This window comes from Trichomycterus rosablanca, chromosome 3 (assembly GCF_030014385.1).
Source record: "Trichomycterus rosablanca isolate fTriRos1 chromosome 3, fTriRos1.hap1, whole genome shotgun sequence".
Taxonomy (NCBI): domain Eukaryota; kingdom Metazoa; phylum Chordata; class Actinopteri; order Siluriformes; family Trichomycteridae; genus Trichomycterus; species Trichomycterus rosablanca.
In genome coordinates, this window is record NC_085990.1 from 22,212,822 (window position 1) to 22,239,774 (window position 26,953).

The window sequence follows — 26,953 nt, forward strand, 5'->3', positions numbered from 1 at the left end:
ATAGTGATTTTCAGATGAGCCCATCACCCAGTCATACCAGGGTAGAATTTTGTAGAAATACACTATTATTGACAGTAGCAACAAAACATAGCAGTTGTAAAACCTACCGCTACCCATGTTGCCTAAAGGTTTTGAAGTAGCTGCTTGTTGTAATGAATCTGTGCCAGCACCCACCACACTCCTTGCTATGAGTAAAACCAGCATCACAGCATGTGTTTTAGGGGCCACAACTGTTTCACCAGTTCCAACTGATTCTCATCCCTAACCCAGCATGCAATGTTGTTGTAGTCCACTCAATCGGAGGTTCAAAATTAACTCGTAATTTTATTTATTGAAATAACTTCACAAGGATGGGGTTTTATCACATGAGACATGTCAATATACTTAGCATTGTGCACTTGCAAGTAGTCTTTCTGGAATTTATCCAGAAAAGTTTGGAATGACTAAGCAGTTCTCTCCTCTTTTGATAATGCTTACCTATTTGTGAGTATCCTAATTGCCCTAAATGCTGTCAGAACACTCTTCCATTGTTAAATTGCACATGTCAAACTTAAACAATGGCTGAGGCCACTGGATTAGAGAAACAGCATCTGAGGGAAAAAAAACTAAACATCAGAGGGGTGATGAAAATCCATCTGGCCCTACCACACACACCGAGTGTGGAGACAAAAGAATAAATAGGGCTGCTTACAGAACTCACCCAACAATCCATCATTGTTCTTTCTAATCGTAGGTTTCACTCATTCTGAGTTGCCCATGTTGGAATTGTGCATACACAACACTAGTAAATACTAGGGTGTATACAGTATACTGGGGTGATTTTGGGAGCTTCAGTTAGTTCTGTGAGAGTTAGTGTGGTGCTTATTTCATGCCCTAAAACTCATCTTTTGGCCCTTGTCAAACTCGCTCAAATCCTTACGCTTGCCCACTTTTCCTGCTTTTAACACATCAACTTTGAGGATAAAATGTTCACTTACTGCCTAATATATCCCACCCACTAATGGGTGCCGTGATGATGAGATAATCAGTGTTATTCACTTTCACTGTCAGTGGTCATAATGTTATGTTTGGTCGGTAAATATGCAAAAAGTACCCTTTGTCTTATAAAAAGGAAACAGACATTGGTGAACCTTACCGATTCGGCCCAGTGGCGAAACCTACAGCAGGTTATTGTCGCTGAATCGCTGGATGTCTAAATGGTGCTCAGAAAACAGCATTGCTTTTGTAGATAATTGGTCCACTTTTGAGGGAAGGCCTGGTCTTTTGAAGCGGGATGGTGTCCACCCCTCGCGGGAGGGTGCTGCTCACGTTTCTTGCAGCATAGGTGACAGGCTTTACCACCGCGTTAGTGTAGCGGCAGATAGTGGTAAATGACTACCCAGAGCCAAGACCAGGCAGCAGACAAACAGGCCTAGCCGACTGTCTGCAAGTCGCAATCGGACGTCACCCGTAATCATTAGGTCACAAACCACTGAGACTGTGTCTGTTTACCGTGGCAGGTGTAAGCCAAAACAAAATCAAAAAGTATGTTATAATAACTTAATTAAAATTAATCTAAATAAGCATCATGAAAACACTAGTAAGGCTAAACTAAAGTTAGGACTTCTAAATATCAGATCACTTGCATGCAAAACTGTAATTGTAAATGAAATGATCACACTTTGTTTAACTGAGACCTGGGCTAGACCTGATGAGTATCTAGGTTTAAATGAAGCAACTCCTCCGGGTTATAGTTATGAACATAAGCCACATCTTAGCGGTCGTGGTGGAGGCGTAGCCACAATTTATGACAAAGACATACTGTAGGTCTTACTGTAAAATCATCTTCCATAACAAACTCATTTGAAGTTCTTATCTCAGACATAGCCAATAAATGATCATCTGATAAAACTAGTATGTTTAAGCTGGTTACTGTTTATCGACCCCCTGGTCCTTACTCAGAATTTCTTAACGAATTTGCAGATTTTCTTTCTAAATTAGTCTTATCAACTAAAAAAGCTTTAATTGTTGGTGACTTTAATATTAATTATGAGGATAAGTGTAATCCACTCAAAATTGTGTTTGACTCTATTTTAGAATCTTTAGGCATCACCCAAAATGTAACCCACTCACCGCTGTAAACAAAAAAAAATTAGATTTAATACTTACTTATGGTATGAACATAGACAACCTGGTAATTGTACCACAGAATGACTTAATTTCTGATCACTCCCTACTAATATATGAAGTGTCCCTATCCAATAATATACAGCAACCGCATCATTTTAAATGTAAACGCACTATTACATCTGCAACTGCAGCAGCGTTCATAAACTGCCTACCAGAATTACCAAATATATCAGCATCAGAACATAAAGAACTAGATCAGGCAACTCAACACCTAGAGAACGTATTGCGCACAACCTTAGATAACATAGCCTCACTCAAAACTAAACTGATTAGGGAGAAAAAGCTTGCTCCATGGTACAATGACCACACATGCGCACTTAAACAAGCAGCACGAAAATTAGAACGCAAGTGGCGGCACACTACACTGGAAGTGTATAAGATAGCTTGGAAAGTTGCTCTAACTGAATATAAACATGCCCTTATAAAAGCTAAATCTTTATATTATTCGTCCCTAATAGAGAAAAATAAGAACAATCCTAGATTCCTTTTCGAGACAGTGTCCAAATTAACTAAAAACGTCAATGAAACTGAATCTAATATACCACCCGACAGTACCATCGAAGATTTTCAGAGTCAGAGTGTGTCACTTGCCAATGTTAAGTATGAACTCACTCTGAGCAGCATTGGTGATAATAGTGATGATAATAGTAACAATGTAATCCAACTAAATTCCTTTAATCCAGTCTCCCAAAATGAACTAACTGCGTTGATTAAGTCATCATCGTGTATACTCGATCCTGTTCCAACTCGTTTACTTAAAGATTTACTCCCAGCTATTGTAGAGCCCCTGCTTACATTAATCAATGCATCCCTTAGCCTTGGGTACGTACCTAAATTGTTTAAAAGTGCTGTTATTTAACCCCTGATTAAAAAACCTAATCTTGATCCACATGTTTTATCTAATTATAGGCCAATTTCAAACCTTCCTTTTGTCTCTAAGATATTAGAAAAAGTAGTTTCCAAACAGTTATGTTCTTATTTGAATGAAAATTGTATTCATGAAAAATTTCAATCTGGTTTTAGACCCAACCATAGTACCGAAACCGCATTAATTAGAGTAGTTAACGAGTTGTTAATGTCTTCTGATATTGGATGTGTCTCTTTTCTTGTTCTATTAGATCTTAGTGCAGCGTTTGATACGGTCGATCATAAAATTTTACTGAATAGGCTAGAAAATTAGGTGTTAAAGCTAGGTGTTAAAGGACTCGCTCACTTTTGGTTTAAATCATATTTGACTGACCGCTCTCAATTTGTTTATGTAAATAATAAATGCTCGGAAACTACAAAAGTAAAGTGTGGTGTTCCTCAGGGGTCGGTACTGGGACAGCTATTATTTACACTCTATATGCTTCCACTAGGAGAAATTATTCATAAACATGGCATAAATTTTCACTGCTATGCAGATGACACACAGCTGCATATCAGCCAAACCAAATGATACTGACACAATCAGTAAGATTGAAGATTGTGTAAATGACATAAAAAACTGGATGTCGTGTAATTTTCTTTTACTTAATTGAGATAAAACAGAGGTTTTACTTCTTGGCTCTAAAGCTGCAAGAGACAAGTTGTCTAACCTGTTGCTAAACCTAAACACTTTCTCTGTTACTCCCAGCTCAGATGTAAAAAACTTGGGTGTCACACTAGATTCAGATCTTTCCTTTGATACACACGTCAATAATATTACCAGAGTTGCTTTCTATCATTTACGTAATATTTCTAAAATAAAAAAAAATACTATCTGTTAATGACGCTGAAAAACTGATCCATGCGTTTATAACTTCTCAGTTAGATTATTGTAATGCTCTTCTAACTGGATGCTCTGGTAGATCCATACACAAACTCCAGTTAGTTCAAAATGCAGCAGCTCGAGTGCTAACTAGAAAATTTTATCATATTAGTCCTGTTCTATCATCTCTACACTGGCTGCCAGTTAAATTCAGCATTGATTACAAAATACTTTTACTAATCTATAAAGCGCTACATGGTCTGGCTCCACAGTATCTGAGTGAACTTATTAATCACTACAACCCAGCGCGTCCAATTCGCTCACAAGATGCAGGGTTACTTATAGTTCCTAGAATTAAAAAGATCATGGCTGGTGGAAGAGCATTTTCTTACAAAGCTCCACAACTTTGGAATAATGTTCCTGCCTCTGTCCGGGATTCGGACACAGTCTCAATGTTTAAGTCTAGACTGAAAACATATTTATTTTCTCAGGCTTTTGATTAATATAAACAAAGGCGCAGAGCTTGGGGGTTCTTGGTCATAGAAACTTGTGGTGATCAGGGATGTTGGGTTGCTGTTGTTCTGCCTCTCTTATCCGATCACTCAGGTTTGATGATGGTGAGGAGGTGGGCGCTGATGTCCTATGAAAGCCTTCATGACCTTGTTACCTGCTCGCTCTCCCTTTTAGTTATGCTGTAATAATTAGGGCTGCCGGTGTCTAAAACTCTCTGTAAAACTGTTTTACTCAACTAGCAATGTACATTATTAACTACATTCTCTGTTGTTTTACCCCGAGGGCATTCTGATGGAAACCTGTTTACCCGCCGAGGTTAAGGATTGAAGTCGAGACTGCCGTGACAACGATGCTGCTCTTGCCGGATGTGATGGGTCTGGAGTAATTGCACCAAGAATGACAAGAACTCACTACGGACTTTATTGAAGACTAGACCGAATAACAACTCTATTATTATTATTTATTTATTAATTTATTGCCAGTTATAACTTTTAGTTCATTTAATTCTGTGTTTGCATGATTTGTGTAAATCCTACTTATTTAAAGTATCCTCCAGGCCACACAAGAAGGATGGGCCCTGCTGAGTCTGGTTCCTCTCAAGGTTTCTTCCTGTAATTTTCAGGGAGTTTTTCCTTGCCACAGTTGCCCTCGGCTTGCAGGGGTTTTTGTATCTGTTGGTCCTGGATTTTGTAAAGTTGCTTTGAGACAATGTCTGTTGTAAAAAGCGCTATATAAATAAAGTTGACTTGACTTGAGTTGACTTGGTGAGATAAAATCCTCTTTTAAAAACTTAAGGTGTGCTGATACCCACAATCTCAGCTTACATTGCTTCAAATAAATCCTGTTAGGAAGTGTTTTAATGTTTTTTTAATGTTGTGCTTAGCTTTTTTAGCATCCCTGTCCACCCTGTCTACATACGAAAAACAACAGGTAACCTGGACTAGATTGTTGTAGGGTTGTGGTTTTAAGGTTTCCCTTATAAAGCTGCACTTCTTCAAAAGGAAGGTAAAATATTATTTTTACTCATGGCACCAGACATCTTTCAGGTGAACGTGTTGAGCTGATCGGAAACTGCAAACCACCATCCAAAGAGAAGGTTATGATGATCTTTGTGGGACTCATTATTTACTGCATTGCATTGCACTGACTGTTCATTCATTGATAAAACTAATCTTTGCCTCATCAGTCCTCTTTGCCCTGTTGTCCTTATTTAAGAATAAATATTGTTACAACTTTAACTAAAATCCATTATGCTTCCGCTGTTGCTCACAATTTTGGTCAGATTTGGTCTCAGCGGGGATTCCATATTGCCAAGAGCAAACCCATTTACCAGTCCACTTAGATAGCTGACCTGTTACAAGCCTGTACATTACCCAGCCAACTGGCCATCGTTAAAGTTAGGTGACACAATAATCCTTATTCCGGGGCAAAATTTACTTTAAATAAATATGTGGCCCTTTCTATCCCTACAGGGTTTCTCAAACTACTTCTTAAGCGACCCACATTTTGTCCATGATTTTTTACGCGACCGCGGTAACAAAAATACATTTTATTCCCTCCACAAGGAGGCGTTCGCATACAATTTTCAGTTTATGTGCCTGTCAACAAACATAATATCACAAATTATGTTACAAATGATGTTTTTATATTTTAGCAATAATGTTTTAAAATGAAAAGAATAATAAAATCTAAAATAATTTTAGATTTATAGATATAGATAATAATTTAAAAACAAATGTGGCTCATTCAATTTTCGGATTTAAAGAATTACAACTATATGCCGAGAAATACCCATATTTTGTTGTGACCCTTTAACAAGCTTCTTTAGCGACACTGCTATTTTGAAATTTTTACTCGCTGTGATTTGCGTAATATTTTGATCACATGATATTTACTGCGAGTGCGGAAACAAAAGCTTATCCGTGTTCTTCATACTAACTATTCCAGGTTTTGTAGAACATTTGGGGTTATTCCCATTATGAGTGAAGAGTATTATTTACAGCTATGTGAAAACCCTGTCCAGTTCGAAAATGCATCAAGTGTCAACAATGTGTTTTTCGACGAGGCTAATAAACAGGTATGTCGTTTAACGCTAGCTAGTTTCATTGCTAACGCCAGCGCTGTCAAAACCGAAGTTGAAGCAGAACCGTAATTTATTTACTGGGATTATGGATTCCTTTGTACAAATGTTAGCAGCAGTTGTACTTTGAAATGTGTGTTGGGAAGCTTGGGAACTCTTGATGGGTGAAAATAAAAATATCGCTCCTGCGCGAAGCGTTTCTTTCTTGACCATTTTACGTGCATGTACATACTTCTCTAAAGTTTTTTAAAAATGCGTTTGTTATTTTTTCTTTTAACGATGGTTTAAAACAAAAACGGCTAATGAATATTTTACAGCAATTTAATGATACAATTATCACTATCTGCATGTATTTAACAATACTAGGTTACTAGGTCTAAGCAAAAACAGCCAATAAGGTGATCATATAACTGGGTATAATAAATATTCTGATATCAATATTATTCTGATTATTATTATTTGATCATAGGGGGAGAATGACAGGATATTTTTACATGAGCATGCATTGATGGTCTCAGGTAAAATTAAAAAATATTTATGCACAATACAATAATCTGTTTTTGGTGTTTGTAAAATCTATATAGTCAAATAATTTAATTGACAGCCGGGATTTGCCATTAGATGCTCTGTGTTGGGGACTGATAAATCACATAGGTGCAACGCTTTGTCAGTGACTAAAAACTTAGTGTGCACTGTCCTATGATCCCAAAAAGATCACAACAAATGTTTGCTGGCAAATAAAATAGAATTACTATCTGATTTAACTTACATTTAAAGTAATACAGGGAATGCAGCATCATTTGCCTCAAGAAGGCATGGCCAAACCTGGGCGGGATTTAAGGCACCCTTTAACTTGGTTGTACAGTCATGGCCACAAGTTTAAAGACTTAAAAATTTTGGTTTTCACTAAGTTTGTTGCTTCACTTTTTATGATGGCGATCTGCGTTGCCATCACTCAGGATTTACCCCAGCACTGTAAATATTGGGTTCTTGCATAAACTTGTTGTATTTGTCAATAACAATTAAAAAACTTATGAAATGCTTATAATTGTACTTCAGTAGACCATAAAAACATCTGACAAAAATCTAAAAAACAGAACCAACTTTTAGCCATGACTGTACAACATTTGGCAATTTTGTAGCCATCTTTGAGCTTCTGGTAGTGCTCTTTCACTACAGTTTTCTCAATCTCTTGAATGTTTGCAGGGTTCCCTTTCCCTATAAGATTGCTAATCAGTTTAAAAGTATTTTTTTCTATTTAACCATTTTTGTTTACTTTTGAATCTGTGCTTTGGGTCATTATCCCCATTTTGTTTGATTCAAACCTAATTTTGAACCCTTGGGTGCACATTTTGCTCAAAATGCACTGATAGTTCTCTGATTTCCTTGTTTCTGTAACATATTCAAGACCTTCAGTTCAAACTACAGCAAAGTAGATCCACAACATTATAGATCCACTATTTTTCACTGTAGGTACAATGCACTTTTCTTTATAGGTATCTCATCGTCTAAAACGCAGGTATGCATTTCCAAAGAGCTCTAGTTTGGTTAAATTTTTCTAGAATGGTTGTGGTTTGTATAGGTATATTTGCTCTTTTTAATGCCTTTCTTTAGGCAGTGGAGGCCTCCTTGTCCTTTGCCCAAAGAGCTCTATATTGTTCGGTGTGCAGCATATGGTACCCAACAATAACCATAATTATACACCTGCTTGCGATAGGTGTGACTAAAACACGTAAACTTAGTAATTAGGAGGGGTTGTTCACATACCATGTTGTGTATGTTGTTAGCTGACTTGTGTGCATGTATTAAGTGAGCAATTTCCCACATACAGACAGTCATACATTAATTTACCTAAAGGTTTCAAAAATTGGTGAGGTGAAAGGGTAAAAAAGAAATATAAGGAATACATTTCAAGATTAGATTAATACTGAATTCAATTCAGGTACCCATCTGATGATGATGGGGTAATTGCTGCAAAGCAATTATGCCATTGGTTGTTTATCCCACATTATTTAATGCAGTATTTATTTGTTTGTAGGTGTTTGCTGTGCGATCTGGTGGTGCCACTGGAGTTGTTGTCAAGGGGCCAGATGACAAAAACTCAATTGCTTTCAGGTAGGAATTACAAGTTCAATGCTAGTAAATACTGACCTTCAGTACCTTTTTGTTACTTATTCAGTCTGTAAGATTGTAAGATTATAAAAAGTATACAAACTAGAGATGCATGAGTACCGATACTAGTATCGGGTATTAGCCCGATACCGCGCTCATTAACTCGTACTCACACTCGCAAATGAGGCTCCGATACTAAACATCCGATACCTTGTGACATTGCGAGATTTTTTTACTTCTAAAACTAAAGCAATTCATTTTTCACCCACGGGAGACAGATTGAATTATTCTCACTGACCACGCTCACACGCACGTTTAATGTTATTTAGTTCCGTTTGAAAAAAAAAAACCCTTCAAAATAGAGCTAACAGTGAAGATAACCGGTTACAAAAGCAGCGACCGCTGTTATAGGACGTGTTTGTGTTCAAGGCTCTGTTCACAGTGTCGATACAAGTGATTCAGGAATCGACTCATTTTAAGCTTCTTTTCTCAGTCATCTCTCCGTGTTTACTGTTATAATGAATGATGCGGTTGTAAATAAACACCAACTACTACAGAACATTTTGTGTGACTCGCTTACATTATAAAGCTCAGGCTTAATTATACTGGTTATTACCACAGAGCGGGAGCCGACTCAGAGTCGTTTACGATTTACCGAGGTGAACCGCGAATGTATGTGCTGATAGAATCGGCTCAGATGGGATCGGACTGTATTATCCTTTTAAAGTAAATATTTCAATCAGCAGAATCGCATCGCATGTATGATGTGCACAACGTTAATTACGTGCGTTTATCAATGAACGTTAACGTTAGCTTGTCAGAAGCTTTCTCAATCATGTCTGTGCGATGTTTTTTTTTTTTTTATTTACAATTAGTGATGGCAACCCAAGCAACTGTTCCACTGCACTATTTTACACTAAAAACTACACTATTCCATAATGCTCCAGATTGCATCATTCTAAATAGGTATCGGTATCGGCGAGTACAAAAATACATGTACTCGTACTCGGTTTGGAAAAAATGGTATCGATGCATCCCTAATACAAACAGATCTTTTGTAAATCTTATTCACATATGCCACCTTCCATTCTTTTATTTGATTAGGTTTAGGTCTGGGCTTTGTATTGGTCTTGAAATGTCATTCAGAGATTTGTTTAAAAGCCACTTTAGTGTTGTTTTGGCTGTATACCTTGGGTTATAGTTGTGTTGGAGTTTAATTGTACTGTTCTGCAAGCACTAAAAGAGTTTAACATTTGGCTTATCCTCATGTTGCTGAAATTCCTTACATGTTGTTCAGCAAACTCAGTCAGTTGTCAATGATCTTATATACAGTGCTGCACAGATAGTTGTCTGTCCAACAGGTTCTGTCATAGCTGTACAAGACAATAACATATCTGTCATATCTGTACAAGACAAATAAAAATAGATACCAACAGGAGTACGGACTAATGTAAATCCAGTTTTGATTGGATTTTGATCTTCAAATGTGAAAACTGTCACCGTTGATTAGGGCTGGGTATCGCCACTAATTTCCTGGATTGATTCGATTCGATTCAATTTCGATTTCGATTCAACAGAGTTAGGCATATTTGAGTTACATTAACAGGTTTTGTTTAAATATGTAAAGATGTTCAGAGAACGAATGTGATAATTGTACAAAGAACACTCATTATTAAAAATATTTGTGTATTTTGTTTACATAAATAATTAATCCAAAACAGAAAACAGTAACATTCATTTTTTATTATTATTTTATATGTCTGACACACTACAACATTGTAAATGTAATGTAAACATACACCTGGCTGTTGAACAGCTTATGCCAAGTTTACACTACACGACTTTCTGATTTGCCGGGTCGCTGTACAGTTCACACTGCACGACTCACAGGTGATAGGGGGGTTTTACAATACACCATCTATCTCCAACTGGAATCACAGACGAGCTTCTCTGGTCTCCAAAACTATGTTTTGTCACGAAAACAAACGTGAGAAGTGATGAAAGGTTTAATGATACCACGTCCAAACATGCACATCAACAAGTAGCGAGAGATCAGTTTGTGCGCTGATGTAGAAAAAAGGAGAAAAATAAAGGAATCTGAGTGGATTTGGCAACACGAGCAGCATGGATCATTCTGTAGTGAGTTGGAGATTAATAAATATTTTGTTTTGTAGAGAACAATCAGGTCAGAAATACTGTAAAACTCGTGTGCTGATGTATTCTGATAGAACCTATATTATGCCCCTGAACCACCTGTTTACAACCTCTCCCCTGTGTTTCCCCTCGCTGTTTCTCACATTGATTGAGAGCCGAGTTTTGATCGCAGAGCGAACACCGAGTTCCTCACGAACCTACCCGTCGCCGAGCGAAAATCAGGGCAAAAATCGTGTAGTGTGAACTAGACATTACTTGAGCTTCTGCCATGCTGAACTGATGTGCAGGTCAGATCTCGTTGCGCAAAAAAACAGTGGCTGGTCACGCAAAATTAAAGGGGTAACAGATTTCCGTGTACACCGTAAAAAGGGGCATATTTAAAAGATCGATCTCGCGTTTATATGAATCGATATCGGATCGTTCAAATAAAGATCGATTCCGAATCGAAAAATCGATTTTATAAACCCACCCCTACCGTTGATTGATGCAAAAATATTTGGATTATGTAAATATGAAGGTGCATTACTTCTGTGGTGAATATAGGTGGTTTTAAAAACCTTAGGACTTTTGGTACAATAATTTGTATCACATTTTTTTTTAAGATTCTGATGGTTTTGTGGTATATCTCAGTGTTTTTGCATAACTGGGACTTTATATAGGCATTTGGCTTTTTCTGTTACATACATCTGACTACATAGAATTATAAACATAACATTTTAATTTCATCATGTATATAACGAAGGTCAAAAGTTTCTGCACAGTGCTCCATAGTACTTTTAGCAGTGTTGTATATTATATGATTACATGATTTTTCATTATATTGAGGCCTACAGCAGTTGTAAATACTATGCTACGGTATTGCGGTATATGAAAAATCCATAACATACGGGGAATTTGAATTGGTATACCCAATGAACCATCATACTGCCCAACACTATTAGTGGGAAAATATAACACAAGTAACCTCTTCTCCAATCTAAAAAAAAAAAAAAAAAACTTTTTAATGTGATATTGTTTAGTTTACTTCATTGGTGAGTATCATGAAGTAGGTGCTGTAAGGGGTCGATTCATCCTGGACAGGAGGCTGGTAAAGGTTTTAACCAATACCTCGACTTTTCTCTGTTTTGGGAAGTAGACCCTATGTACTTCAAAAAACGTACCCAAGAAAGCAACCATTACAATCCCCATTGTCATAAATTATTATAAAAGATTGGTCCTGTACCACATATGTAATTTATTTATGAAAACAAGGTGAAAGGGGTATTTTTTCCTGAGTCTGTAACACCACACAAAACATCCTTATATTGCAGTATGATATGGCAGTAACACAGCTGCTGATCTGTACAAAGAATCATTCCCGAATCATCACCAAAAATCAGGCCGCTCAGGTGGCACAGCGGTAAAATACGCTAGCACACCAGAGCTGGGATTTCGAATACATCGTATCGAATCTCAGCTTTGCCATCCGGCTGGGCTGGGCAGCTACATGAACAGCATTTGGCTGTTGTTTATCCAGGGAAGGGAAATGCCGGATAGGGACCTCATAACTGATGCAATTACGGCCTCTAATGGCTGATTGATGGCATCTGCACAGAGTAGAGGAATAATGTTGATCAGGGTGTGGCTCTCCGTGCACAAGGCTGATCCGCATATGAACTTGCCTCATGCAGGTGAAAAGATGCAGTAGGCTACTGCACATGTTTCAGAGGGAGCGTGTGTCAGTTTGCTCTCTTCAATCGGGACAGGCTTCAGCACCAGTAGACAGGAAGCATAACGCAATTGGGTAAAAATTGGATGTGCCAAAAATTGGGAGAAAAAGGGAGAAAATGCATAAAAAAATGTTTGCCCAAAAATCCAGCTATCATTCTTAAAATAAATTGACAAAAGAAGTTGCCTATAAAACGCTACCAACAAATGCAAGTACTCTAATCACCATTTGGCAAAATCTGTTTGTCATTTTGCCATTTGGTAGGTGGTATATAACGATCTTTTTTCACACCTCCATAGTGTAGAAGAGCTTCTAAATTAGGGACATCATTAGATATAATCCCTGACCTTTACCAGTCCTTTTTGAACATGCTTATTATGTTGAACTATTGCTTGTGTTGTCAATACTAATATACTAAATCATAACTAATCATAAAAATTGTTACTAGGTTATCTACAGTAATTTGCAACCGCTGTAGTTTGCATTAATGTTCTTAAACAGTATAATTTTTTTGCACAAAAACATAACTTATTATGTCAAGTGTACAAGGGTTACTGTTGGAGCAAATGTATTTTGTTGTTTTATTTATGTGTTGTTCAAATTAAATTACAAAGCATACCCATATCGTACGCAGATTTAGCTTGTATAAAATCAATAAAAAGGGTGGTGGTAATGGAGTGGGGTTACACATTGAGGCATTAACAGTTGACAGGTTAATTTTAGAAAAAAACCTGGAACTATAAGAATGAGCATAAGGAGATTTCTAAGACAACAGTATTGTGCACCTGGCTAAATGTAAGGCAGATGCTAGAACATTAACATCAGAATAAATGTATACCTTTTTGGTATAAATTAATGCAGTCAAAAAGTCAATATAGAATCAAAACATTATTCTGTATGTCATAATGAAAAAGTGGTGTGCATGCTTCTCAGATTTGGAAGTGCCTAAAAAGTATTTCTGGAAGAGGGTGGCTGAGGCCACGATAGATTGCTGTCCTTTATGGGCTGTGCTACTGCATTATGCCCTGTGATTACATGGACACTGGATCCACCGTGACCAGGATAAACCAGTGGTAAAACATTAAAATGAAATGGATTAAACTTAACTTTTATGTATATTTTGATATTTGAGGTCTTATTTTTCAATTGTAGATTGTATGTTTTCATATTAAGCTGTGATGTGGGGGTGTGGCATCAACTAAGAGAGACATGGTCTAACTAGAGAGATGCATTTCCTGATAGAAATGCAAGTGTGATTGCAGCTCTTCAGTGGTAGAGTATATAGGGGGGTTCAGTTTTTTGGTGATATTGTGTGTGCAAATTTGTAATAGGTGGGTGCGTGAATACTTTTGTTCAGATAGATGATTGTGTGTGTGCGCAACTACACAAGTATGCTTGGCAAATGTGTGTGTGTTTGTATGTGTTTGCCAAAGTGCACTTGTTGGTTGTTAAGGTTTTCTTAGGTGGTTGCTAAGGTATAGCTAGATGGTTGTTATGGTAACAGGTTGTTGTTAAAAAAATTGCAAGGCAGTTACTAAGATGATGCCAAGTCAAGTGGTTGGTAAGGTGTTGCTTGGCAGTTGCTATGATAGTGGTTTAATTAAGCAATAGAACATTCGAGGTCGTGTGTTATCGCGAATAACATCACGGCTGTGATGGTCTACGGCACTCGCCTCCGGCTCTCGCACACACCAAAGGCTATGGATGAAAACAGAACTACTAGGGGCTTAACTAACTGTGCGCGTTACAAACACATTAATGTTCCCTACATAGTGCACTAGATTGTGTATCAGATCATGGATATATGTTCCCTACATAGTGCACTAGATAGTGAATTAGACAATTAGTGATGTTTCCTACACAGTGCGCTAAATTGTATATCAGATAACGGATTAAAAACGCGACCTGGAAAAAAAGTCTGTGTCGCCTGCGTGCGTGTTAGTGTGCATGAAGCTTGTCGTTAATGGCAACGCGTCAGCGGAGTAATACCATTGTGGTGTGAAAAGACTGTGCTGTTATCACGAATATCAGCACGTTTAGAACGCTTCTCAACCAATCAGACTGTAAGGTCGGAACTACCTGTAGTATAATTGCTAACATGACATGTGTTGCTTGGTAGTTGCTAAGGTTTAGCTTCACATTGGTTGTTAAGGTGGTGCTAGACAGTTGCCAAGGTGTATAGGGTTGCTAAGGCATTGCTAGGTGGTTCCTAATGTGCTGGTAGGAGGCTAGTAGGATATAGGGGATGGTTGCTAAGGTGTTCCTGGCTGGTTGGTAAGGTAAAGGGTTGACTGCTAAGGTGTGCTGGTGGTTGGTTGCTATAGTGTTCTTTTGGTTGCTAGGGTGTATGCAATATGTGTGTTGGGAAAAGGGTATGAATACTGTTGCTCAGATATATGAGATTGTGTGCAAGCACGCAGTTAGTGGAGGTGCAAACTCTTTTGCTCAAACAGGTGGTTGTGTAAGCACCTAGTTTGTGTGAGGGGTTTAAATACATTTGCTCGGGCAGGTGACTGTGTCTGCAAGCACTCAATTGGTGGGTGTGTGAATACTTTAGACAGGTAATTGTGTTTGTTTAAGCATGCCGTTGGTGGGGGTGTGAATACTTTTGCTCAGACATGTGTTTGTGTGTGGTTGCTAAGGTATTTTAGGTGGTTGCTAGGGTGAATGAATGGGAGTGAATGGGTGAAAGGAGAGATTAATAAAAGGAGAAATGGAGCAGGGTGGGTCTGTATGTTTGTAGATAAGAGCTTGCAGTTGGTGGGGGTGTAAATATGTTTGCTCAGACAGGTGACTGTGGTGGGTAAAAATAGGCATGATGGGTAAACGGGTGCACATACCCAAAAGCTTTATACAGGGATAAAGGTGGTGCCGGTGTACCTAATTTTCAATTATATTACTGGTCCGCACAGATTAAAAACATGGTTACTTGGGGTAGCGCGTTTGCCGTAGGGTGCGACCCGTGTCTGTGGAGGAAGGGATCCTGGTGCTTGAGGGCAATGGCAGCTGAGGCTTCCATGCGCCCAACACAGCACTTTGGCCCCGAATTCACATAGACGGGAGGTTGGAGTGGCCCGCTCCAATCAATCGGCTGGTCAAGTCATGCCCTGGGGTTTCTTGGTCTGAGTCTCTCAGTACTCCCATGAACCCCAGAAGGCGTTGGCCAAGGGTCAAGCGAGTAGCATTTTAACATCTCGTAGCTGCTCGCGTATATCATCCCTGTAGCCCTGGTGCACAACCAGAGGATATCCGTGGCTCTGTGCACCCCCTTGTTGGGCTCCGAGGCGGGTGGGGAGCAGGGATGATGAATCTTTACGACTACAAACATGGATAAGCTAACTACCAAACGAAAATTATTGGACACGGAACAGACTTATGGCTCCTCAGAGAGCTGTCTAAACCTCAGCGACAATTGGCAACGCTTTATACTTTTAGAATCTTTGACATCAGAAATGCCCCTGACCAAGCTGTCGCCTTTTGCAATACACAAGGCCATCATGGGAATAGCTGGGATGGTAAAGAACACAAAAAAAACTAAGAACTGGACAGATTTTAGTCGAATGCATTAAAAAAACCCAAGCTGACAACCTGCTACGTGCAACTGAATTTGTTGGAATACGGATGAAATCCCAACCGCATCCTTTCTTAAACAGTAGCAAAGGAGTAATCCGCACTAAAGAGTTGGAAGACATGGAAGAAACAGAAATACAAATAGAACTATCTAACCAGGGGGTCACCAATGTAAAACGTATTATTATAAAACGCCAAGAGAGAACTATAAAAACAAACACCTACATTCTCACCTTCAATCGACCACATCCCTCTGAGAAAATAGAAATCGGTTATTTAAAAGTACAAGTTACCATGTACATACCCAATCCACTTAGATGTTACAAATGTCAGAAATATGGTCATGGATCCACAGCTTGTAGAAGGGACGCCATCTGCTGCAACTGTGGTGAAGAAGAACACGGCCCAGGATGCCAAAACCCCTCAAAATGTGCAAACTGTTCAGGAAATCATAGTGCGGCTTCTAAAGACTGCCCCATCTGGAATAAAGAAAAAGAAATTCAAAAAATCAGACACTCACAGAAACTAAGCTACCCAGAAGCAAGAAAAGCTATCGAAAGCATTCCAGGCTTCAAATTAGAAAGATCCTTTGCCGAGATAGTTAAAACAAAAGTAATGATTAGCAGAGACAGTCAAACCAACATCACCTGGGTGAGAGGAGAAAAACCACAACACATAAGCTTGCTAAAGAAAACTACTGACAAACCCAAAATAACTAATCAGGAAACAAAGTCATCAGAAACAGAACTTAGAAGCAAGTTAAAAGAGAAACCAAGCATAGAAATAAAGCCAAGTCGAGAAAAGAATAAAGCCAAAGACGACGACCTGAAGGACATAGAGATGGTCGAAACACCAAGATCCAAATCCTGAAGTCCGTCCCCAAAAGATAGACAAAGACAGAAACCCCCAATACTACCCACTTGATGGAACACATCATAATTCAATGGAACTGCAGAGGATTCAAAGCAAACTTTTCAGAGCTTCAAAGACTATCCACTACACTAAATCCAATAGCCTATTGCTTACAAGAAACTCTGCTCAAAGCTCAAAACACAACACTCCTGAAAGGATACACAATGTATAATTCGCCTGGTCCAGACTCTCACCGACCAACAGGAGGGGCAGCAATTCTTATTAAAAATAACATAATTCACAGCCCAATCCATCTCCAAACAGACATCCAAGCAACTGCAGTTCTTATGACACTACACAAAACCATCACTCTCTGCTCGATCTACCTTCCTCCAGATAGACCCTACTCCCATACAGAGCTTGAAAACATTATTAAAGAACTACCCACCCCTTATATTGTTATGGGCGACTTTAACAGCCACAGTGTTTTATGGGGTAGTAAGAAGACAGACTCCAAAGGAAGAACCATCGAACAGATTATAACCACAAATGATCTATGCCTTTTAAATAACGGAGAAAACACCTACCTTCACCCCAGCCATGGAGTCTATTCAGCCATAGACCTTACCATATGCTCACCAGAGATTTATCTTGACACAATTTGGGAGAAACTGGACGACCTCTGTGGGAGCGATCATTTTCCCATCAAAATAAAATTTATATCCAAGACCAAAATGCATACCACACGGAGATGACAACTAAAGAAAGCTGACTGGGCCAAGTTCAACATACTTTGTGGAGAAAAACTCCAAAACTTCAACCAAACCGCAAAGAACACGATTGAACAATTCACCAACACCATCATAGAAGCAGCTGCTCAGTCTATCCCAATGACATCAGCTAAACAAAAAAGACCCCATAATCCCTGGTTTAACAACGAATGCAAAATGGCGATAAAAGCCCGGAAAAAGGCAGAAAAGACTTTTAACAAATTTCCTACTACAGAAAACCTAATCAATCTCAAAATACACAGAGCAAGAACACGCAGAATAATTAACCAATCCAAGAAACATACATGGGAAAAGTTTGTATCTCAACTAAAAGCCAGTTCCCCCTCCAGGACAGTATGGAATATGATAAGAAACATGAAGAGCAAAGGAAAACAACCTCAGATACAACACATTGAAATAAAGGGACACTTGTTAACCACTGAGAAAGAAATAGCCAATGCCCTTGCTGAAAGATTCCAGTCAGTTTCTTCTACAGCTAATTATTCCTCGACCTTTAACAGGATAAGAGAGTTGCATGAAAAAGTAATGCTTAATTTCATGTCAGAAAACACTGAGCCTTATAATAAGCTATTTACACTCGAAGAACTCATAATGGCTATCAATAAATCTCATGATACAGCCCCTGGACCAGACACCCTCCACTACCAGTTTCTAAAACACCTTCCAGAGACTCTCCTTATCACTCTCTTGAACTGCTTAAATAAAATCTGGATCTCCAGTAATTACCCACCCAAGTGGACAGAGGCTATCGTTATCCCGCTTCCCAAACCAGGGAAAGATCCAAAAGATCCGAGCAGTTATAGGCCAATTGCTTTAACTAGCTGCCTGGGAAAAACATTGGAGAGAATGGTAAACCAACGGCTTGTATGGTTTTTGGAACATGACAACATCATGAACAAATATCAGAGTGGCTTTAGGAAAAACAGAAGCACAATCGATCACCTCATAAGGATGGAAAGTTACATCCGAGATGGCTTTCTGAATAAACAACATATAGTTGCAGTCTACTTCGATATCGAAAAGGCATACGACACAACCTGGCGGCATGGAATCTGTATGTAGATTGATGAAGATCTACATACAATGGGACTACGTGGTCGCCTACCCATTCTTATATCAAACTACTTAAAAAACAGGAAAGTCAGTCAATAATACCCTTTCTGATCTGTACACCCAAGAACAAGGAGTCCCACAAGGCGGCATTCTGTCCGTAACACTGTTTAACATCAAGATTAATAACATTACTCAACACATACAGTACCTCCCAGTGTCATGGCTTGTTTATACGTAGATGACTTGTGCATCTGTAGTAAAGGACGCCATATGCCACAAATCGAGCGCACACTCCAACTTGCAATAAACCGTCTGCAAAAATGGACATCCCAAAATGGATTCCAACTATCTAAAACCAAAACCGTCTGTAACCACTTCTGCCAACTAAGATCCTTACATCCGGATCCCCTACTAACCCTAGACGGAGAAGCCATAAAGGTAGAAAAAACAGTCAGGGACTATTACTAGACAACAAACTCTCTTTCAACCCCCATATACAATCACTTAAAATCAAGTGCATAAAGATGCTGAACATCCTCAAAATCCTAGCAAATACAAGATGGGGCTCGGATGCCCAACTACCAAAACGTCTCTACATCACGCTAATTCGATCACGCCTAGACTATGGGAGTGCAATCTATGGAGGAGCCAGACCATCCTACTTGAAACCACTGAACACCATACACCATCAAGGTCTTAGACTGGCCCTGGGAGCATACAAAACATCACCCATAGAAAGCCTTTACGTAGAAGCAGATGAACCACCTCTACATATCCGGAGACTACGAATAAGCCTACAGTACGTCATAAAGAACCAAGGGAATAAAGAAAACCCAGCTCACCAATCTCTCTTCAAAAACCAATACCACCGCTTATATGAGACAAAAAGAAACCTCATCAAACCACTAGGACTTTGTATCAAAACCTTCCTAGAAGCTATTAACACCCCCAGTAAAACCCACCAAATGTCCTCTGATACCTCCTTGGAAAGTTATAAAACCGAAGGTAATCTTCAAACTAGCCAGATATACAAAACAGGATACCCTCCCTACAACCTACCTAAGTAAATACATGACAATCATAGAGATGCACCCAAATCACCAAATCATCTACACCGACGGATCCAAAACAGAATCACATGTAGGAGCAGCAATTTATACATCTGACTACCAACCAGCCTCCCCCAGTACAGCTCTATCTTCACAGCAGAAGCCCACGCTATTCTCCTAGCTATGAATTATATTCAGATAAGCCCACATAAATTGTACTTGATATGCTCAGATTCAAAATCTTGCCTACAAGCATTGATATCCCTACAAACAGATCACTCAGTCATCTTAGAGCTCTTAGCCATAGAGAAAGACCTTAGAAAACGCGGAGTTTACGTCACATATTGTTGGATCCCTAGCCACTGCAATATCCAGGGCAACGAAAAAGCAGACAACCTGGCAAAGAAAGCTGCAGAAAAACAGATTACCTGGTGCTATGTCCCACCCACTGATGCCCTTTACACAATCCGATCACTTTGCAAAAACACATGGCAAGAGGAATGGACTCGCAACACAGCCAACAAACTTTATGAAATCAGGCCACAACTTGACAGAACCCCTACCCATTACCCAATGAAAAGACACGACCAAACGGTTTTAACAAGATGCCGTATAGGACATTCAGCCTTGACACACAGACACCTTCTCTTGGGGGAAGATGCGCCAAGCTGCCAGTACTGTGGATCACAGTTATCAATAAAACATATTCTGACAGAATGCCAAGCCATCGACAATAGCAGAAAAACATATTACAAAGACACTAATATGAAAGATCTTTTCCAACACAATAATCCACAAAAAATACTTAATTTCTTGAATTATCTAAAAATAAAAAACCAAATATAGTACATCAATTTTGATTTAACTTAAACTTGGTTTTTGAACCCACATCTAATGCCATGTACATAGCCAAATTGAGCTGGAATGGCAATAAACAAAAACAAACAAACAAACTTGGGGTAGCAAGAGGAGGGAATCTTTATGGTTAAGTGTAGAGTCTACAATTTGCTCACCCTTACCAATCAAACTACTGCCATTTATAAATAGTTTTCACAAAATGAGACACCTTTCTGAGAATTTTGTAGTATTTAACACATTTTCAGCATGGAAAGATGCTAAGTCATATCTTAAGATTCCCCTGTATTTATCACTGAAATCTTCAATTGCTTACAACCCTGATATCACCTGTCAACTGTCAATTACAGGACTTTCTAGGTGGAGTTCCATAGGGGTGGCCAGACTGAGACCATTGCTCACACAGGGGTCGCACAGAAACGGATACTTTTTTTTTATGTGGTCACTCATTTATTTACCTTTTTTTTAAAAGATTTAAAAGATATTCCTTTGCAATACTTTATCATTTGGCTGCTAACTTGTGTGTAATGATGACACTCAGTTGAACCCCAGAACATGCCAGTGTGAATGCATGGAAAACACATTTTAATTTTCTTTTAACAATATGGTACAGACTGACCAAAACTATTAAGCCAAATAAGACTTTACTTTTAATAACCTTCTTCAATGCTGGAGCTTTTTAAAACGGAATATTTTCTTTTAAATAGAAGTGTTATTTAACTGCTATTAAATTGTTTGGCGGATAACCGCCCAACCTGGCAACACTGGAATGCGCAGAGCCCGGTGGGCCTTTACTCGTAGCGCGCCACAATTACTACTAAGTACAGTAGTAGTATTAGTACTAAGTAATAGTAATACTACTTCTGTGTTGGTGGTTGACATTAATGTTAAGAGTATTCCTGCACTGGTTGGTGGAGGTGCTCGGTTGAATTGCGTCCCTGTGTAAACCTGCGTGCAGAAATACCTCCGCAAAAAAAATTGCCGGTGGGTTTGGGTTGCCAAAGATTAATTTATGGTGGATTCGGAGTTTTTGGAACGAGCTCCTCCACCGCAGAGCCGCGTTCTGCCATACTCGTTACTGTACCCAAATGACCCACGTTACGAACGTACGCCATTTGCGTAGCTGTGTGATGTCATTACGTAAAGTACGCAGAATATCGCTTTTATCCCGATATGGTACTTTTTGTATCGTTTGAAAAATTATACCGGTATTATCGTGAACGATACGATATAGCACACCCCTAATTCCAAGATGACAATGCCAGGACTCATCGGGCTCAAATTGTGAAAGAGTGGTTCAGGGAGCATGAGACATCATTTTCACACATGGATTGGCCACCACAGAGTCCAAACATGAGCCCCATTGAGAATCTTTGGTATGTGCTGGAGAATACTTTGCGCAGTGGTCCAAATCTCCCATCATCAATACAAGATCTTGGGGAAAAATTAATGCAACTCTAAACAGAAATAAATGTTGTGACGTTGCAGAAGCTTGTGGAAACGATGCCACAGTGAATGCGTGCCGTAATCAAAGCTAAAGGTGGTCCAACGAAATATTAGAGTGTGTGACCTTTTTTTGGCCAGGCAGTGTATTTTGTTGGGAGGCTTTTTGGCATTTGTAGGAGGTAAAAAAACAATCTGTCAGCATTGTATCTCCTAGATGAGGTACATTTGGCATTTGTGTGTGTGTGTACATGTGTGTTTGCCCAAACCTTCAAAAAAAACATGTGATGGGTGCAATGAAGAAAAGTCAGCGTATCAACAAGACGCTCTGATGGTGTGGATGTTGTACTGAGTTTTCGTTTTTTTCAGCTTAAAATGATCTCAAACTTTCTGTGGTTTTCTCTGTCCAGTCTGCTCTGTTCGCCCCTCGTTATTTTCTTTCTCTCACCATTTGCAGTCTGCGCTATCAAATCGGCTGCATCCTAAATCACCCTTTCATACTGAACCGTACGCAGGAGCAACAAGAGTGTCCAAATACGTAGTATTCATTGAACTGTACGCGAAAAGTACCCGGTTTAAGTACTGTTAAGTACTGTTTATAAGATTTTGGATGCAGCCCTCGGCTTCTTCACGTCACCTGACCACAGCGTAAACGCGTTGTGCAAAAGTGCGAAACGCCATGAGCCTGTATAGAGTTGTATGTATTAAACGATGTCTTGATGCGAAAAATTTGCATCGATGATTTTTAGTAATCGAATTACTTGAGTTTCTCAAGGAATTCTTTCAGCCCTACACACAGCCATTAATGTCTAAATAGCTGGCAACACAAGTGAGTACACCTCACAGTGAACATGTCCAAATTGTGCCCAATTGTGTCGTTGTCCTTCCCTGGTGTCATGTGACTCATTCGAGGTATAAATGGGGAACAGGGCTGTTAAATTTGGTGTTTTGGGTACAATTCTCTCATCCTGGCCACTGGATATTCAACATGGCACCTCATGGCAAAGAACAATCTGAGGATGTGAGAAATAAAATTGTTGCTCTCCACAAAGATGGCCTAGGCTATAAGAAGATTGCTAACACCCTGAAACTGAGCTACAGCACGGTGGCCATGTTCATACAGTGGTTTTCCAGGACAGGTTCCACTCAAAACAGGCCTTGCCAGGGTCGACCAAAGAAGTTGAGTCCACGTGTTCAGCGTCATATCCAGAGGTTGGCTTAAAAAAAGAGACGCATGAGTGCTGCCAGTATGCCCAAGAGAGTTAAGGCAGTGCTAGATAATAATGGTGGTCACACAAAATATTGACACTATGTCCAAAGATAACTGTACTTGTGAACCTGACTATGTGCAAAGAAAAAAACAAAAAAAGCTTTATACAAGCCAATGTGTCGTCTACGGGACAGACGTTTTAAAGCTAAAACAGGGTAAATACACTGCCTGGCCAAAAGAAAGGTCACACACACTAATATTTCATTGGACTGCCTTTAGCTTTGATTACAGCATGCATTCGCTGTGGCATCGTTTCCACAAGCTTCTGCAACATTTATTTCTGTCCAGAGTTGCATTAATTTTTCCCCAAGATCTTGTATTGATGATGTGAGATTTGGACCACCGTGCAAAGACTTCTCCAGCACATCCCAAAGATTTTCAATGGTGTTCATGTCTGAACTCTGTGGTGGCCAATCCATGTGTAAAAATGATCTCATGCTCCCTGAACCACTCACAATTTGAGCCCGATGAATCTTGGCATTGTCATCTTGGAATATGCCCTTGCCATCAGGGAAGAAAAAAATCCATTGATGGAATAACCTGGTCGTTCAGTATATTCAGCTGACCTCATTCTTTGGGCACATAACGTTGCTGAACCTAGACCTGACCAACTGCAGCAACCCCAAATCATAGCACTGCCCCCACAGGCTTGTACGGTAGGCATTAGGCATGATGGGTGCATCACTTCAGCCACCTCTCTTCTTACCCTGATGCGCCCATCACTCTGGAACAGGGTAAATCTGGACTCATCAGACCACATGACCTTCTTCCATTGCTCCAGAGTCCAATCTTTATGGTCCCTAGCAAATTGAAGCCGTTTTTGCCAGTCAGCCTCACTGACAAGTGGTTTTCTTAAGGCTACACAGCTGTTCAGTCCCAATCCCTTGAGTTCCCTTTGCATTGTGCGTGTGAAAATGCTCTTACTTTTACTATTAAACATAGTTTATACTGTAGTTAAACATAGTTCTACTGTAGTTTTTTTACTATTTGATTTCACGACACGTTTAAGTGATCGCCGATCACGATCATTAAAGTTTTTTTCCGACCACATTCCTTCCTCGAAGATGATGTTTCTCCACTTTCCTTCCACTTTTTAATAATGCGTTGGACAGTTCTTAACCCGATTTTAGTAGTTTCAGCAATCTCCTTAGATGTTTTCTCTGCTTGATGCATGCCAATAATTTGACCCTTCTGAAACAGATTAACATCTTTTCCACGACCACAGGATGCATCTTTCGACATGGTTGTTTAACAAATGAGAAACTACTCACTGCATCAGTTAGGGTTAAATAACTTGTTGCCAGCTGAAACATAATCACCCATGCAGTAATTATCCAATGGGAGGCTCTTACCTATTTGCTTAGTTAAATCCAGGTGGTGACCTTCTTTTTGGCCAGGCAGTGTATTTTGTTGTTATTGCAGCTCAGCAGTGGTAAATTACTTGGAGGTGTCTGAATACTTTTGGTCATGCAGTTGGTGGTGTCTGAATACTTTCAGTCAAGCAATTGGTGGTGTCTAAATACTTTTGGTCATGGAGTTCATGGCATCCAAATTCTTTAGACCATGCAGTTGGTGGCGTTCAAATACTTTTGGTCATGCAGTTGGTGGTGTCCGAATACTTTTGATCATGCAGTTGGTGGCGTGTGAATACTTTTGGTCATGCAGTTATTAGGGGTTTGAGTGCTTATGCTCAGACTGGTAACTGTGTGTGTGTGTGTGTGTAAAGAAGTTTAATTCACAGTAAAGAAGGAGTAAATCAGGCAGTTAAAAATATTAATCAGATCTTTAAAGATACAGCAAATAAAGCTCAATTAAAAATTAAATCTAAATCAAAACCTAAATCTACAAAAGATGACAGCTGGTTCGACAAAGACTGTCAAATGTTAAGAACAGAACTCTGTAAAATATCAAACCAAAAACACAGAGACCCAAACAACAGTAACACACGACTTCTTTACTGTGAAACCCTCAAACAATATAAACGTACACTCAGAACCAAAAAAGCTCAGTACACCCAAAAACAACTAACAATTATTGAACAATCATTCAACACACATCAATTCTGGGACAATTGGAACAAATTAAAACATAGAGAACAGGAAGAATTGGCCATTCAGGATGGGGATATCTGGACAACCCATTTCCAATCACTCTTTAAAAATGTACAAATCCTGAACAAAATCAAATTATTAGTAAATTAGAGGAACTGGAACGGGCTGTTAAAAACCACCAGAATCCTCTAGATTCTCTCATTACTGAGCAGGAACTTAAAGACAACATAAAAAAACTAAAACCTAAAACCTGATAGAAAAATATGTACAGTAGTTCAAAATAACTCTAAAATATTTGCATGTTTTATTGATTTAAAAAAAGCTTTTGATTCCATTTGGCATGAAGGATTGTTTTATAAAATGTTAGAGAGTGGTGTAGGGGGTAAAACATATGATCTTATTAAATCCATGTACACAGAAAACCAGTGTGGAATAAGAATTGGCAGTAAGAGAACACATCTCATCTCTCAGGAGCGTGGAGTGAGACAGGGCTGCTGTTTAAGTCCAACTCTATTTAACATCTATATTAATGAATTGGCCTCCATGTTAGAGCACTCAGCCACGCCCGGTCTCACTCTACACGACTCCGAGATTAAACTCCTGCTATATGCAGATGATCTGGTCCTGCTGTCCCCCAGCGCCCAGGGTCTTCAGCACAAACTGGACCTGCTGCAGCAATACTGTCAGACCTGGGCCCTGACAGTCAACCTCAAAAAGACCAAAATTATGACCTTCCAGAAAAGAGCCAGATCTCAGGGAACCAAACACACATATAAATTAGGACACCATGAAATTGAGCACACTAAAGATTATACTTACCTCGGACTAAACATCAGTTCCACAGGAAACTTTAACCCGGCAGTAAATGAACTGAGAGAAAAAGCTCGCAGGGCCTTCTACGCCATAAAACGTCAAACATTCGTGGAAATTCCAGTTCGAATCTGGCTTAAAATTTTTAAATCAATAATTGAACCGATTGCTTTATATGGCAGTGAAGTTTGGGGTTCGCTTACACACCATCAATTCCGTAATTGGGACAAACATCCATTAGAGACCCTGCACACAGAGTTCTGTAAAAGCATCCTAAAGGTGCACAGACACACCACGGACAATGCGTGCAGGGCAGAATTAGGCCGATTTCCTCTAATTATCAACATACAGAGAAGAGCAATCAACTTCTGGAACCATCTAAATAAGAGCGTCCCCCAATCTTATCATTATAAAGCCCTGAAACACCAAGAGCTGAGCAAACATACCAGTCCCCTCATCCAACTGGTCCTGAGTCGCTGCACCCATACACCACTAACACACACCGACACACTAATAACACACGCCGACACACCACTAACACACACTAACACAATAAAGACTCAGGAACAGGAGAAATCTGCAAACCCAATTAGAATAAACCAAATTACACCAAAACTCAGAACTAAATATCTGAATTATTGGGAAACTGAAACCAAAACTCAAAGTAAAATGCAGTGTTATTTGGCCCTAAACAGACACTACAGTGCAGCAGATTATCTGAGCACAGTATCCGACCCTAAATTA

The 26,953-nt window shown here is 39.3% G+C and overlaps 1 protein-coding gene across 1 annotated transcript in view; it reads left to right on the forward strand.

Moving 5' to 3' along the window:
* Positions 1 to 6,351: 6,351 nt before the first annotated feature.
* Positions 6,352 to 26,953, forward strand: part of rmc1 (regulator of MON1-CCZ1) — a 60,346-nt gene continuing 39,744 nt past the window's right edge. The window contains exons 1-2 of the mRNA XM_062991057.1: positions 6,352 to 6,488; positions 8,530 to 8,606. Coding sequence (XP_062847127.1) covers positions 6,390 to 6,488; positions 8,530 to 8,606 — 176 coding nt within the window. The 5' untranslated portion in view covers positions 6,352 to 6,389. The remainder of the gene's footprint in view (positions 6,489 to 8,529; positions 8,607 to 26,953) is intronic.